Source organism: Peromyscus californicus, unplaced genomic scaffold, assembly GCF_007827085.1.
Source record: "Peromyscus californicus insignis strain IS unplaced genomic scaffold, ASM782708v3 Scaffold_6__1_contigs__length_162567912, whole genome shotgun sequence".
NCBI classification, from domain to species: domain Eukaryota; kingdom Metazoa; phylum Chordata; class Mammalia; order Rodentia; family Cricetidae; genus Peromyscus; species Peromyscus californicus.
The window spans coordinates 32072015-32087806 of record NW_026294584.1 but is presented as its reverse complement, the minus strand read 5'-3'; the positions used below and the strand labels follow the sequence as shown (position 1 = coordinate 32087806).

At 42.3% G+C, this 15792-nt stretch overlaps 1 protein-coding gene across 6 annotated transcripts in view; it reads left to right on the top strand.

Moving 5' to 3' along the window:
- Cttnbp2 (cortactin binding protein 2) overlaps positions 1-15792 on the top strand; it is a 158461-nt gene that overhangs the window by 111779 nt on the left and 30890 nt on the right. For all 6 annotated transcript variants that reach the window (XM_052720079.1, XM_052720077.1, XM_052720078.1 and 3 more), the window contains 5 exons: positions 1567-1842; positions 5006-5101; positions 6317-6396; positions 13673-13759; positions 13842-13941. In XM_052720079.1, coding sequence (XP_052576039.1) covers positions 1567-1842; positions 5006-5101; positions 6317-6396; positions 13673-13759; positions 13842-13941 — 639 coding nt within the window. The remainder of the gene's footprint in view (positions 1-1566; positions 1843-5005; positions 5102-6316; positions 6397-13672; positions 13760-13841; positions 13942-15792) is intronic.

Here is a 15792-nt window from a genome sequence, read left to right as displayed (position 1 = left end):
ATTTTAAAAAGGGGAAATGACACATTTGGTTTTATAGTTTATTATTATATGAAAATGAAAAGTTTACTTGTTTTTGGTATGATTTTTAATTTACTGTTTGAGTTTCACACATGCCTACAATGTGTTTTGATCTTACCACCACTCCCAACTCCTCTTGGGTAACCTCTCTCATGTCTCCCCCCACCCCCACTTCATTTCCTTTAAAACACACACATACACACACACACACACACACACACACACACACACACACACACACACACACACACACACACACACTGAATCTGGTTAGTACTGACCCTATAGGCATGGGGATTCAGTCATCCACTGAAAACATTTTATTTTAGTATTAAAGCATACTATGCAATTCTTTCATTATGTGAGAAAGTCTTCAGTAAGCTTCTTCTCATTGAATTTTGTGAATTCCTGGTAAGACATAATATAGCTTTGCTATATCCTCTACGACTTTAGGACTTGAGCAGCTGAACATACTCAGGAAGTGAATTCAAGGCAGTATCTGTGTAGAGACTGTTACATTTTTATAATTTTACACAATTGTTTTATTTATACCTCACTAGGTAAACATTTTTTCAGCAGTTTCATTGACTCTCTCTAAAGTTTTCAACTTTGCTTTCATAATAGAAGTATTTCTATTTCAATAGTGTATTGAATGTTTAATAAAGTTTATTAATTATATGATGAGATCATCAGCCATAGATTTAAGAACAAACACTGGTGATTTTTCAGTAAACGTAATTGAGTTCTTGAGAACAGAAGTGAATGGGTGCCAACTCCAGACATTTGGCATCACACCGACTGGAACAATCATGTGAAGTCTCTTCTCTTGGGGCGGGAGAAGAGCTGAGCAGTGCAGTGCTCTCTCACTATGCACTCAGCCCCAAGAGCCAGAAGTTCCTGCTGCAACGCTGAATACTTACTAAACGCTCACTAATACTTATCATGTAATACCATGTTGAATTCATTACACCCCTTACAAACATAAATTTACTCCATGATGATTCCCTGTATATTTTCTGCATTTTGTAGAAGAAATTGAGGGATCACAAGACCAGGGCCATTTGCCATAACAGCTAGGAGAAAGCTGACTCTGAGGCTCAGACTCAGGTCTGTGTGACTCTCAGGGGACTTTTGTAAGCCTACTGACCTTTGGAACTGTATCCTGACTTGTTCATGACATTATATATAAAGATAAGGACAATATAGACAACTCTAGAGGAAAAGAGGGCTCTGGTCTTCCCGACTTTTTTTTTTTGAACAGCCTGAGAATATTGCTGAAGGGGGAAAAGTCAGTAAAACAGAAAAGGTTGAGAAACAAGGAACGAAAAATAGTTCACTCTGTATTCTCCCAAAGAAACCGTGGTAAGACTGGGAGACCAGTATTTGCTTCAGTACAAGAAGGCTCAATTTAGTGTTGAATAATATAGCTGTCCTTTGATTTACCTTTAAAACCTTCATAGCTGCTTATTTTATTTAATAGCTTTGCCTGATTGTTTTTTTTTCTATCAAGGCTGTTTCTAAACTTCTATCTCTTTATTCTCCTAACAGATGCTCTTAAAATACCCTTAAGGATTTCCGTGGGTGAGATTCAACCAAGCAACAATTGTTCTGACGACTTTGAATGTGAACACACAATATGCGCTTTAAATATCCGCAAACAGACATCATGGGATGATTTTTCAAAAGCAGTGAGTCAAGCTCTGACAAATCATTTCCAAGCCATCTCTTCTGATGGATGGTGGAGTCTGGAAGATGGGACATTTAATAACACTACCGACTCCTGCATCGGACTCGGCACCAGCAGTATACAATCCATCATGCTAGGTATAAGCAGCCTTGAAGTGAAAAGAAAGTTAAACGTCTGGGTGTATTTATGTCCATGGGCTTCATTGCCTGGTAGTTCACTGATGAAATACATTCAAGGCTTGGCTTATGGCAGCTGCCTGCACTGCAAACCTTGAACCTTCACAATGAGCCATTACATAATGTAGCCTGTTAATATAAAAATGCTTTTATGCCTCAAGTAACGCTAGAGAGTAAAGAACTTGAAAGGCTTTGACGAGGCTTTGTTATTACACTTGTGTTCTAGGTAAATGCAGAAAACTAAGCACATTACAGATGCTTGCTTATGGGTAGCATCTCAACCTAACTCCAGGTTTGTGCCAGTTGTCTTGTGCTGTGTTAACACCTTACCTCCATGACAGGGGTCCAGTGCAGGCTAGAATGGAAAGAGATCCTTTAATGAAGATGTAGTCAAAGGTCCTGCATGGGATGGGTCAGAGTGGTAACTGCTTATTTCTACTTGACAGACATGACAAAGACCGTAAAAAGATGAGGTCTGTTTTCTGGTGAGCATAGGAAGTGTTCACAAAGTATTTCTTGCTCCCGGCGGGCTCCTTTCTTCTTAGATCCAAATTAACATCCATAAGAAAACCTCTTCGCAAGATCTGCGCTCCATACTTTATGAAGCGTCCACGCCAAAGCCACACTGTAGAGCTAACTAGGTATTGGAGAACTTGCCCAAAGGTACAAGACTAATGAGCAGAGCAGTCAGGATTCCAATCACAGGCTCTCTGAGAGGGAAGCATACATGTTCCACAGCATCCTGTTTAAAAAGAATGGTCAAAGTGAAGGAAAGGCAAATTTTTACTATTGCTTTTATGTATCCGCTTAAGACATATGGTGGTTTTTTTGAAGCTTGCTCATAAATGCAGGGTTACATTAAAATGTATTCCCACTACAATCTCCCCCAAGATCCAGCTATACCACTCTTGGGCATATACCCAAGAAATGCTCAACCACACCATAAGAGCACTTGTTCAGTTATGTTCATATCAGCATTGTTTGTAATAGCCAGAACATGGAAACAACCCAGATGCCCTTCAACTGAAGAATGGATAAACAAAATGTGGTACATATACACAATGGAATACTACTCAGCAGAGAAAAACAATGGCATCATGAGGTTTGCAGACAAATGGATGGATCTAGAAAAAATCATCCTGAGTGAGGTAACCCAGACTCAGAAAGACAAACATGGTATGTACTCACTCATAGCAGGATACTAGACATGAAACAAGGATGACTTGTCTGCTACTCACATCACCAGGGAGGCTACCTGGAAAACAGGACCCCAAGAAAGACACAGGGATCACCCAATGACAGAGAAATGGAATGAGATCTACATGAACAGCCTGGACATGAGTGGGGGTAATGAAAGGCGAGGGTTGAGGGAAAGAGAGCTTGGGGGAGCGGGAGATCCCAGCTGGATCAACAACAGAGAGGGAGAACAAGGAATAGGAGACCATGGTAAATAAAGACCACATGAGAATAGGAAGAAGCAAAGTGCTAGAGAGGCCCACAGAAATCCACAAAGATACCCACACAACAGACTGCTGGCAGTGGTCGAGAGACAGCCCGAACTGACCTACTCTGGTGATGGGATGGCCAAACACCCTAATTGTTGCGCTAGAAACCTCATCCAACTACTGAGGGATCTGGATGCAGAAATCCATGACTAGGCCCCGGGTGGATCTCTGGGAGTCCAATTAGCGAGAATGAGGAGGGTTTATATGAGCGAGAATTGTTGAGACCAAGGTTGGATAAAGCACAGGGACAAATAGCCAAATGAATGGAAACACATGAACTATGAACCAATGGCTGAGGGGTCCACACTGGATCAGGCCCTCCGAATGGGTGAGACAGTTGATTGGCTTGATCTGTTTGGGAGGCATCCAGGCAGTGGGACCAGATCTTGTGCTCATTGCATGAGTTGGCTGTTTGAAACCTGGGGCCTATGCAGGATTGTTTGGCTCGGCCTGGGAGGAGGGGACTAGACCTACCTGGACTGAGTCTACCAGGTTGACCTCAGTCTGTGGGGAAGGCTTTGCCCTGGAGGAGATGGGAATGGGGGGGGGGGCGTTGGGGGGAAGGTGAGGGGGACGGGAGGGGGGAGAACAAGGGAATCCGTGGCTGATATGTAGAACTGAATTGTATTGCAAAATAAATTAATAAAAAAAAAAAAAAAAAAAAAAAAAAAAATGTATTCCCACTAGCTTGAGAGCAAGCTATTCATGACAACGTTGGCATGATAGTTAAAATATTGCTGTGGAACCGTCATTGTGTGATTTTAAAATTGCATTAAGAAAATAAAGCACAAGTGTTTCTCGGGAACACACTCTGCCCACCTGGCACAGTGTTGTGCAGAGCATGGCTCTGTGCCGAAGTCCGATCCATGAAGACAGGAGAGCGGTGCTCTGAACGAAGTGGCCTGCACCTGCTGGCGACAGTGGACGGATATCCCCAGCAGCCAATGAGTGTGCCTCTGAAGAGTGGCTGGCAGGCGTTTGAAGGGTCATCCTTATCACAGAGTTGTAGCATGCCCAAGGAGACTTTCAGTTCTAAAAGTTGTAAAAGTCATTGAGTTCTGTGACCAGAGGGCTTAGCTTAGTGCCTTCCTATAGCCAGTTCATAACTGATACTATTTTTAATGTTCCCAAGTGAATTTTCTGAGGCCATGATTGTAGGAACTTGAGGTCAACTGCAATGCAATGCAGAGGGTTAGGGTTAGTACAAGTATTGGAGTCATGCTGAGATAGATCATCAGAGATAGATGGTCTGAGATTCTGAAACAACACCAAAAAGTTCTGGAAACTTTGCTGGAAAGTGACTGGGTCACTTTCTCTGGAGACCAGTTAGTTAAGGATCAGATGTTCTCTAAAGTACTGGGTCTTTGTGAAGTAGGGAGTGGTTTTAGGATAGGAAATTTTTGAGAACTTAATCTTGGAAATAATCAGGATGTATTTTTGTTCTTTAGAGTTTCCATAAATTACTGTTTTTGAGAAGTCTGTATAGTTAAGACCTTTCCCTTTGACCTTTGACCTCAGAAGCTCCAGATTCTTTAGCATCTCATGGAGGAGAATGGGTTTGCCATTTTGAAAGCATCATTTGAGCTCTCCCTGACATTCGATTTCCCTTTATTCAACAGGAAATATGCCATGGTCAGCTGGCCAGAGCTTCCCTCAGCCCCCGTGGGACTTCATGAAGAAGAGGAAGGTAGAGCAGGTCACTGCGCTCTTGTCAGGTAACGAGATTGCAAGCCAGAGTGGTGCTAAGGAGCCTGTGCCTCAGGCCTGGCTCTCGGAGGGCCACTTCCTACCCCTCAGGGACGCTGTCCCCTTGCTTCTGGCAGTACTGGTGTGACTCGCACAGTGAGCTGGTTAGATGTGTCTGAAGTATGTGATGATCAAGGGGAGGAGAGATTTAAAAGTCATGTTTCTGTCAGCCTCGGTTAGGTCTGCCCGGCTCACAGATCCCTGCTGTTCTCATTGTGTCCCTCATTAGAAACAACCTAGAGGCAAACTGGCATGCTGCTGGGAGTGACAGACTGTGTTAAAAGAGACAAACTGTGTTAAACGAGAAATGTCCGTTGTTACTGTCCACTGTGTCGTGTGCCTGGTCTGATTATAGTGGTATACATCAGTATTGAGACAGTATCTACTGCTTTTAGGCTGTTTTCTGTATCTATGACATATTACAAGTATAACGTCACCCAGTGGTCATAGCAGTCCACTAGGTTGTATTTCTGCTTATTTCTAATTTACATACAGTACTGAGTCTCAGATTGATTTTCTTATGTAATGTCTAGTTATTAGTATGTAGTGTATTTACTGTTACTCGGCCCTGGATTCTAAAAGGCTGTTGATTTCTTCATGTATTTTCCACACGTAGGGATGGACTTTCAAAAAATAAGTGTTGACTGAAAGTTTTGTTGTATGAATTATGTTTATGGAAATTGCTTAAAGTTGAGTGCCCACTCTAGAAAACTCACTTCAGTTCAACCAATGTGTTGAGAGAGTGGCAGAACTTGGGTTGGGGATAAAACCTAAAGGGGGACCCAGGCCTTGTACATTAATGTTGGACAAGGCGTTAGCTTTCCAAAGACTGTGGTTATCTGTGACAACTTTTGCTAATAAACAGTGAAGCACAGAGCCCAGGAGCCAGCCAGCAGGCACAGCTCCCCGGTTGCAGCTGGACTCTGGAGGTCCTGGCTGTCATTGCTAAAATGGTCAGTGGGCTTTCTTGGAGGAGAATCAACTGTGGAACTTTCCAGTTCCCGGGGGCACGAGCTGTTTTAGTAACCAGAAAACCAGTGTCAAAGTCACTCTGATGCTTCTTGGCCAAATGTCAGCTCCTATGCGGCCACAAGTGTCCCGTTTCACGTTAGCTTGTGTAGTGTCTCGATCATCTCTCTTTAACAAGGGAAGGCCAATTTTCCTTCTCTGTACGTTTCCCACAGGTCCCCGAGAAGGCTGCCTCAGTAGTGTGACTTACGCATCCATGATCCCTCTCCAGATGCTGCAGAACTACCTCAGGCTGGTAGGTTGGCACTGCCATCATCACTATTGCAGCATCATCAGGTGCTCCATGCGGATAAGAGTGGGAGCCCACCCACCCTGTGTTCTGGGTTTTGATGTTGTTTTCCCCAACACCCTTCTCCTTGGTGGGCTGTCCATCGCTGGCCTGGGTATCTGTCACTGTGATCCAGGTGTCCATTTCTCTGACCCAGAGAGACTACCAGTGATTACTAAAGTGCTCTAACTTGGGTCAGAACATATTAACAAGGATGTGCCATCAAATCATAGATGTAGAAAGGAGTAAACATGTATATCAAGATGGCTTATTATGGGATTTTATAATTTAAAATTGAATAAGTAAGTTCACATCAGTTGGAATATTGATTGGACTTCCTTTCCAAAAACCAGATAATTGGAGCTTAGACAAAACTGAGGTTTGTTTTTTTCACATATCTAATTTGCAGCAGGTGAGAGGTCTGGGGAGTAGGGACAGCCAAGATGACAGCTCCAGGGTCCCACCATGTTACCAGAATTTTAGGTCATGCCCCTACTGGGCTATCGAGTGTGTTCTGTTGTGTGTAACCATGTCCCCTGCTGAGACTAGGCAGTTTGTTAGTAAAAGGAGGAAGATAAATATGATTATCAAGGGAAGCAGTAAATTTAGATAGAAAACAGACAAGTAAATATGTTGTAGTCATTACATCACAAATGTAGTGTGCCAAGTGTTTTTACTTATTTATTCATAATATCCCTACAAGATTGATAATGTTACCTCCACTTTAAATGAGTAAGGCAAAGAGAGGTTAACCAGATCTTATGATCAAAGTGATACACATAGTCACTGATGGAACCCAAACTGTGGAAGTGCCTGAGGTACCCTTTGTCTGAGTGAGGTCTGCTGAAATGAATGTGAACAGCATAAGACAATAATCAAAGCTCCACTATTTAAAAGTAGTTTGTACTCTTTACATAGGCTGTTTCCATGGGGTGAAAGTTAATGTTTTCGTAAAGCCGTACACTGATAAAGCCGGGCTCAGAGTCTGGACCTACCTTGTACCAACAGGCAGGTAGGGCCTAAGCATGCCTGTCTGTGGGACACTTTCACTTCTCTCTCTTTACTTTTGTTCATTCCTTTCCCCACAAGGTGTCAAGTATTCCCAAGAGGAAGTGCTCCGGCTTATTCCTTTACTTAAAAGAAAGTTGAGGGTGTGGACCCCTGATTGTTAGGAATGTGAGCCTCAAGCTCTGAGTATAACCACTTTTTTCTCCTCTCCCAGCATCTCTGTGTATTAAGCATGGTTTCACCCAAGGACTGAGTTGTTTCAATCTAAAACTATGACAAAATTAAATATCTTGATAGGCTTTGTGTCTAGTAAGGGCTACTGCTGCTGTGATGAAACACCATGACCACAAGCAATTTGGAGAGGAAAGGGTTTATTGCTCACAGTTTCATGTAACAGTTCATCATCAAAAGCAATGAGGGGAGGAACCTGGAGGCAGGAGCTGATGCAGAGGCCATGGAGGAGAGCTGCTTACAGGCTTGCCCAGTCTGCTTTCCTTTAGAACCCCAGACTATCAACCCAGGAATGGTCCCACCCACAATGGGCTGGGCCCTCCCCCAAGAATCACTAATTTAAAAAATGCCCTACAGTCTTGCCTACAGCCCCAGCTTATGGAAGCATTTTCTTAATTGAGGTTCCTTCCTCTCAAATGACTCTAGCTTGTTTCAAGTTGACATAAAACTAGCTACTACCCTTTATTTTGCGACACTTCTTCCATTCACTAGATAAACACCCCTGCGAGCTGACAGGGAAGAGGATTGCTGTAAATTCAAGGGCAGCCTAGGTTACAAAAGTGAGAGCCTATTTCAAAACAGAAAAACAAAAACCAGAGGACCAATTTTTATTTGACATTAGTGAGCAAATATAATACTGACTTTTATAGTTTCAGTAAACTAATATATATATATACTGTGTGCCTACATATACACATTGTAATTTCCCTTGTGTTACTTTTATTTCTTTGTGCCTATTCTATAGAAAGGGACCTCAGACAATGGTCACAAATCATAAAACACAAAGGAATTCAGTTTTGTTTTTCTCTTTAGTATCCCAAATGCCAGTTGTACAGACTTCTAGATCCGTCCATTCTAACCCCATTGGTAGGTCTTCTCACATTTCAAGTATTACCAATTATTGTTATTAGTTTTTAAGCTTTCTCATCAAATAACGTACGGTTGCATGTCCACGGTTTCAGATCTGTACAGCACATGTCTGGGAGTGACTTTTGAGACGCAGTGTATGTGACTCAGTTGACGGTAACAGCCCGTAAGACAGTCAATAATTCCTGTGAAACCGTGTGTCAGGAGAGGCCAAAATGAAATTCCTAGCTGTAAAACATGTAACTTTAAGGGACAGCAATGCCAGTTTTATTGGCACAGTAAAGTCCTTTTATTTTCCATTCTTTTTTTGTGTTTAATGTCTCAACATAGCTGGCCTGAAACTGTCTCTGGGCAGCAGCTCTTACTCAGACTGTATATGACAAGGGGAACACCAAACCAAAGTTGAGATTTTATTGCTTTAAGATACCACAAATCTGAGACATGCCTCAGTTGCCATGGAGACAGTAATGAAAACCACAGCTCTTGGATTAACCCCCATTCTGTGGAAACACATTGGAGAGGGGGGAAAGTGAAAGAACCGATGGGCCATCGTCAAGGTTGCTTGTTCCGGAAATGCTGTGCCTCACAAAGCCCTGATTGACATGTGATGTGCTAGTCCAATAAGATAAAAAGATACAAGAATAAAACGGATTACTATCAATCATGATAATGAGGCCAGTATCCCTTTACTAATAAGCAAAAGTGTCACACCGTAGCAGAATAATTCTGGTGACTGTAACTCAGGCTATAGTTTTTAGAAGTTGAATTTTATTTCAATTTTCAAGCAGATTTCCTTTCAACACAAAAACCTTTCTACCACTAGTCCCAACCAAAACAATATTAGCTTGCTTCTTGGTCTTTCTGGTTGTAGCGCCCTCTGCTGGAAGCATAAAGCATGAACCATGACTTTACATTCTCTATACCTAAGAGTTTGACATTGGAAAAATGTGATATGATAACTCTAAAATTAATGAATCGCTTTTTTTAAACCAGGCTTTTCATATGCATAGCAATCTCAATGGACTAGCTATAATTTGCTTCAGTAATTAATTTTTAGTTAAGATTGTAAATGATAATCAATATACCTATACATCATTTGATCAAAGAAAAAAATCAGGAAAAGAATTGATAATACCCGAAATGAAAAGAGATTATTACTGGAATGTATGTGTTAAAATACAAACAACTGGGAATTCTGTGCATTTGTTTTGTCTTTACCTGCACAGTAAATGTGTGTGTTTATATTCCATTGTGCTCCATGGGGGAGATTGTCGAGTTTAAACATAAGGGGTTTGTTGCTTATTAAAGGCCCTTTCAGTATATTTTAAATTGTTTCCTGTCCTTTGCTCTCTGAAAATGAATGTGTGAGAACAGATGAGGTGTTGATGCTGAAGATAGCTTATCTTTGGCTGTACAGGATTTCAGAATCAGCCTTCAGGAAGTGCAGACAGCTTGTCAGGAGAGCTGTAATGAATAAAGCACTCTTGTTTTCAGAAGTAAAACAAGCTTAAATTGCAAGGTCAGTTGAAAAATCTCAGGGGTAGGATGTTCAGTAAATCCTCGAAATCTGTATCCCATTTCACTAGTGTGAAACAATCCATTCCTTGTGAAAGAATTTCTGTCCAGCAGTTCCTAGCGATGTGGGATTAATTTGGAGAGCTGGAGAGTTCTGGTTTAGAATTGTACCTGCCTAGCAACATCTAGTCCACAGTTTTCCACTAAGGTGCTTTTTGAAAAGTGGCAAAACCTCAGAAAAACAGAACTGAGGTCTCCATTATACCAGGCTTTTCCTTTCTTTTGGGCCACCAACCAGCTCCCAAATCATGACATGGAGACTTCTTATTATGAGTGCTTGGCCTAGCTTGGGCTTGTTTCTGGCTAGCTCTTTTAACTTAATTAACCTGTTTCTCTTTTTCTACCTTTTGCCTCAGGGCTTTTTACTTTTCTTTCCTTCTGTATATCTTACTTTCACCGCTTCTCCTGTCTGTCTGTCTGTCAGCTGCCTGGCTTCTGGCCCCAGGCATGTCTCTCTCCTCCCTCTTCTCTCCTCTTGTTCTTTTTTTCAGCCAGGATTTCTCCTCCTATTTATTCTCTGCCTGCCAGCCCCGCCTGTCCTTTCTCTGCCTAGCTATTGGCCATTTAGCTCTTTATTAGACCAATCTGGTGCCTTAGGCCGGCAAGGTGAAATAAATGCAACACATCTTTACATAATTAAACAAATGCAGCACAAACAAATGTAACAGATCCTTACATCATTAAACAAATGCAGCATAAACAAATGTTAACACACCTTTACACAGTTAAAGCAATATTCTGTAGCACAAACAAATGCAACACATCTTTACATAAATTTTCCACAGTACTCCATTAGCAAGAACCCGAGACTTCCCTACCGCCTTTGGAGTACTAGGCTCACGTTTTCATGCCTCCTGAAATCAGAAAACACTGTCATCCCTTCCTTACCATGTTCCCAGTGATACAAAACTAGAAGATTGACACCAGTGAAAAACTGAGCAGTTCGGCTCAGCTTTAGCTGCACGATGCAAATCTCTTCTACTGTGTCAGTGTGAATCCTTTCATATCCATTAGAAACCGTAGAGACACCTGAACAAGAAGTTGATGAAGATTGGTGAGAGCATGTTGAGTCCTGAGAGGTGCATTACTCATGAGCACTTTTGTGGGGCTGGAGATGAACAGCATGGGCTGCAGTTCGTCCTTGTGTGCTTATCTGTCTTGTTGGACAGCAGAGCCTGCAGCCATTGTTGGATTCTATAGTTTAATCAGCGGCTTATAGACATGAGTCCTATCCAGTCCTATCCCTAACCTAAGGGGCTTCAGCCAGCAAAGCGAATCCAGTAGTGGCACCCACTTCTTGCCTTATTGTAACAGTTTCCCCCATGGTTTTACAGCATTTAAACAATAATAAAATGTTAATGCTGTATCTGTAGAATACTGTCATTCTGGATATGCTGCTTTGACAAATGTCATAGACTAGGTGGCTTACAATAGAGATTTATAGTCACACTCTGGAGGCCAGAATGTTCAAGACAAGGGCACCAGCAGATGCAGTGGGCGAGAGTTTGTTTCCTGGTTCTAGATAGTGTCTTCTTACCTAATATGGCAGGAGGGGCAAGGGTCATGTTCTGCTCCTTTCATAACAGCACCGATACCTCTTGTCCTAACTAGGGTTACTATTGCTGTGATGAAGCACCATGACCAAGTTTGGGAGGAAGGGGAAAATGTTTATTTTGCTCATATTTCATGACACTGTTCATTACTAAAGGAAGTCAGGGCAAGACCTCACACCGGGCAGGAACCTGGAGCCAGGTGCTGATTGCAGAGGCCATGGAGGAATTACTGGCATGTTCATGATGGCTTGTTTAGTCTGCTTTCCTATAAAACCCAAGACCACCAGCCTGGGGATAGTACCACCCATAATTATTCAATGAATAAGAAAATGCCCTGCAGGGTTGCTTATATAGCCTGACCTTATGGAGGCATTTTCTCAATTGTTCCCTCCTCTCAGATGACTCTAGCTTGTGTCAGATTGACATAAGAATTAATCAGGCCGGGCGGTGGTGGCGCACGCCTTTAATCCCAGCACTTGGGAGGCAGAGGCCGGTGGATCGATCTCTGTGAGTTCGAGGCCAGCCTGGGCTACCAAGTGAGTTCCAGGAAAGGCGCAAAGCTACACAGAGAAACCCTGTCTTGAAAAACCAAAAAAAAAAAAAAAAAAAAAAAAAAAAAAAAAAAAAAATTAATCAGTCTACCTTTTAAAGGCACCATTTCCATTTCCTAATTCTATCACCTTAGATCCAGTTAGAATTTCTGCATAGGAATATGAAGAGGCAAGATCATACCCACAGAAAAGCCAGAGCAAAAATATGGACAGTTCTGTAGAATGCAAAGAAATAAAACTGTGAAATCGATGCAAGAAAGCTCTAGTACAATCTGACCTAGGATGATAAAAAACTGTGTTGGAAAGAAGTTGCATTTAGTAAGGAACTACATGAGTAAGTGAAAATGCTGTGGTATAGTAAGGACGTACTCAAGCCAGCAAAGAGTAAACTGAGATAGTGACTATCCAGTGTTGTATGAGACTAACTCACGGAGCTCTCTCAATATGTCAACCAGGTTAGAGGTATAGTAATGGGATACGATGACAGATGTCTTCACAAAGAACTGAGAGAAATATTGTAGGTGTTCCTTAGAAATATAGAAAACCAGTAGCTATTACCAAAAACATAATGGAAGAGAAATTTCCTAAGCCAGCCTTCCACCACCCAAAAAAAGAGGGGGGGCAACTATGTAGATTCTATTTAAGACTGACACAAAGAGGTCATAACTAAACAAATCTTATCACCACTTTTAATGACAGATATAATCTCATACATTCTTCAGGATTCCCACTCATAAATACAAGTAAGCACAATTATAACTCAGGAATATTCTTTAATTATAACTTTTCCTAGGATTCTTATGGTACTGTTACGCCTTAACCTTGAAACTGAACCTCAAGTACTTTCCAGAATATTCTCTCATGTTTCTGGAGAAGTCCTTGCTTCAGTCTTGGTCCTTGCTTGCACGTCTGCCATTGGTTTGATCAGCCACCAATACCACAGAAATCAGCCTTGCCGCGGCTATGTTCATCCTAGAGTTTAAATCCCTACATTCCCTCAGCAGCTCTGGCCACCATTGTGCCTTAGGTAGGCATTAGTAAGTTCTTATTGAAGGCTTACCAATAACAGAATAGTATTTAACTTCAGAGAAAATTCACTCATGGCTATCAGAAACATTGTCTTTCATACCCTAACACCCAGTCCCAAGCTCGCCATCAAGGGCCTCTGAAGAATTACCCTCTTTAGCTCAAAGTGTGACAGCTGGCAGGTAATCCTTGTGCATCCCCTTGCCATGAATATGTTCTGTAGCTTCTGTAAGCATGTCGCAGTTTCCTGGGGGGCGGGGGGAGGTACAGTTTAAGTTTTAAAAGACTTCGAATGTCTGGCAAATGCTGCTAATCTCAAATAGCTTTGTTCTTTTGGATGCCTGAGGATAACTGGGAATTCTGTGCTGGTGTACCTCCTTTTCCCTTGTCAAACTGGCATCTTCACCCAGGATTCTTCTTGGTTTGGAACAGGTTGAGCAATATCACAATGTCATTTTCCATGGCCCAGAAGGAAGCTTGCAAGACTTCATAGCACATCAGCTTGCCCTCTGCATGAAGGTATTGTGTATTTTCACACCATTTCATTTTCTTTGAAAACTGGGAAGAATGTAGAGCTAATATCCCTGCTTTGTTATCACAGCACAGACAGATGGCTGCAGGATTCCCCTGCGAAATAGTGAGAGCTGAGGTGGATACAGGTTTCTCCAAGGAACAGCTAGTAGACGTGTTCATCAGTAGTGGTAAGAGCTTTCAGAGAACTGGCTTGTGATAACTCAAAGGCATGTTCTTCACCGACGCCATTCCACGGAAATCTCTGTAATTGTGCAGCTTCTTAGTTTCTTCCCGTTGATGAAACTAAAAATTGAGATGAAAACTGGAAGCCCAAGTGAACAACACTTAAGCAACATTTCTGTCAATGCCACTCTATTAATTGGTAATCTTGAAATTTCTTCTTTATTTTTATAAACCACTCATTGTTCTGACATACGATTTGACCGTCAGCAGTAGTATAGCAAGAGAAAAGGTAATAGAAGCAGCTCCCCTCAGTAGGACTGCATGTTGCATTTCGACATTGCCTAGGATTGCTGCTGCATGGTGATCAAACAAAACAGATTGATGTGTAGTAAATTTTGCCATTCACACATTTTCAGTAATGAAGTACTCATTATTTTCATACCTGGAGTAAACGTCTGTCTTCAGCTGACCATTAGTGTGCCATTGATGAGCACTTTGGCAAATACAGTACATGCACCCATTAACCCATATGAGCTCTACAACAGTCCTCTGCAGGTGGCTGTCATTGTGTCTACTCCCACAAATAGGGTGGCAGAACCACATGGAAACATTTATTTAGATAAATTATTCATGAGGCCTTTTATAGCTTAACGCCCCAAGTTCCACCACAGATGCACAGATGTGGTTGACAATTTTATGACACAAAGCTGAAATGGATTCAACTTTTGTGCCAAGAGGGTATAGCCACAGACATACCTGGAGGAGAAGTTGTAAGATGCCAAGAGGATGAGCTGAGACATTCAGCATATGAATAGAGAGGGCTGTGTCTTGTCTTTGGAGCTGTGATGAATGGGGTTACCCTGTGGCTTTGGAATTAACTGTAGACCAAGCTTAGGAAGATAGAAATCACCTTCAGGTTTGTTTGTTTGTTTCATTTTTCTTATTAAGAAATTTTTTACTCACTTCACATACCACCCACAGATCCCCCCTACCCCCACCCCCCAGTCCTCTCTCCCAAGCCACCCCACATCCCCACATCCCCCAAATCAAGTCTCCCATGGGAAGTCAGCAGAGCCCAGCACACTGAGCCTAGGCAGGTCCAAGCCCCTTCCCACTGCACCAAGGCTGTGCAAGGTGTCACACCACAGGCACCGGATTCCCAGAAGCCTGCCCATGCACCAGGGATGGATCCCGATCCCCCTGCCTGGGTGCCCCCAAACAGTTCGAGTCAAACAACCGTGTTTTTAAGTTGTGAAATAAAGTTTAAAATGAGTTTGGAGAACAACTGAGCATTCTTTAAGCCTGGAAGTACCCTCTGGAAGTAGGAACATCTAGAATCTTAGTGTCTGGCTACTACACAGGCTAGCCTTTGACCAGAAACCAGGACATAGATACAGAACATTATTTTCTTGCATGCTGTTTCAATTGTAGATAACATTTGCGAACTTCTCCTCTTGCATGCCCTATTCCAAAACTGTCCTTGTAACTGATGGCTCTGGGACAGACCATTCCGTGTCCCTGGTTAGTCATCCTGAATGCACTTGAGATGATGTTGCGTGTTCTATCCAGGGATGCCACAGAAGAACATAGACTAGGACTCACTCGCACCCAGTCAGTCTACCTGGAGCTGGGCCTTCATCAGTCACAACCACGGCTCTGAGTGGTTATTTCTCTCTTAATTATGTAACAAAAGTCCCCTATAGTTTCTCAGCTTTCAGGATTGTGTCATCTCAAGGTTAAGGGTACAAATGATCTCTTTTCACCCTGTCAGGGTAGATGGTCAAGTACAGACTGAACTCTGCTGTAAATGTAGACAGCTAAGAAAGCTGGGAAGCAGTGAGGAAGGCGTGGAGGAT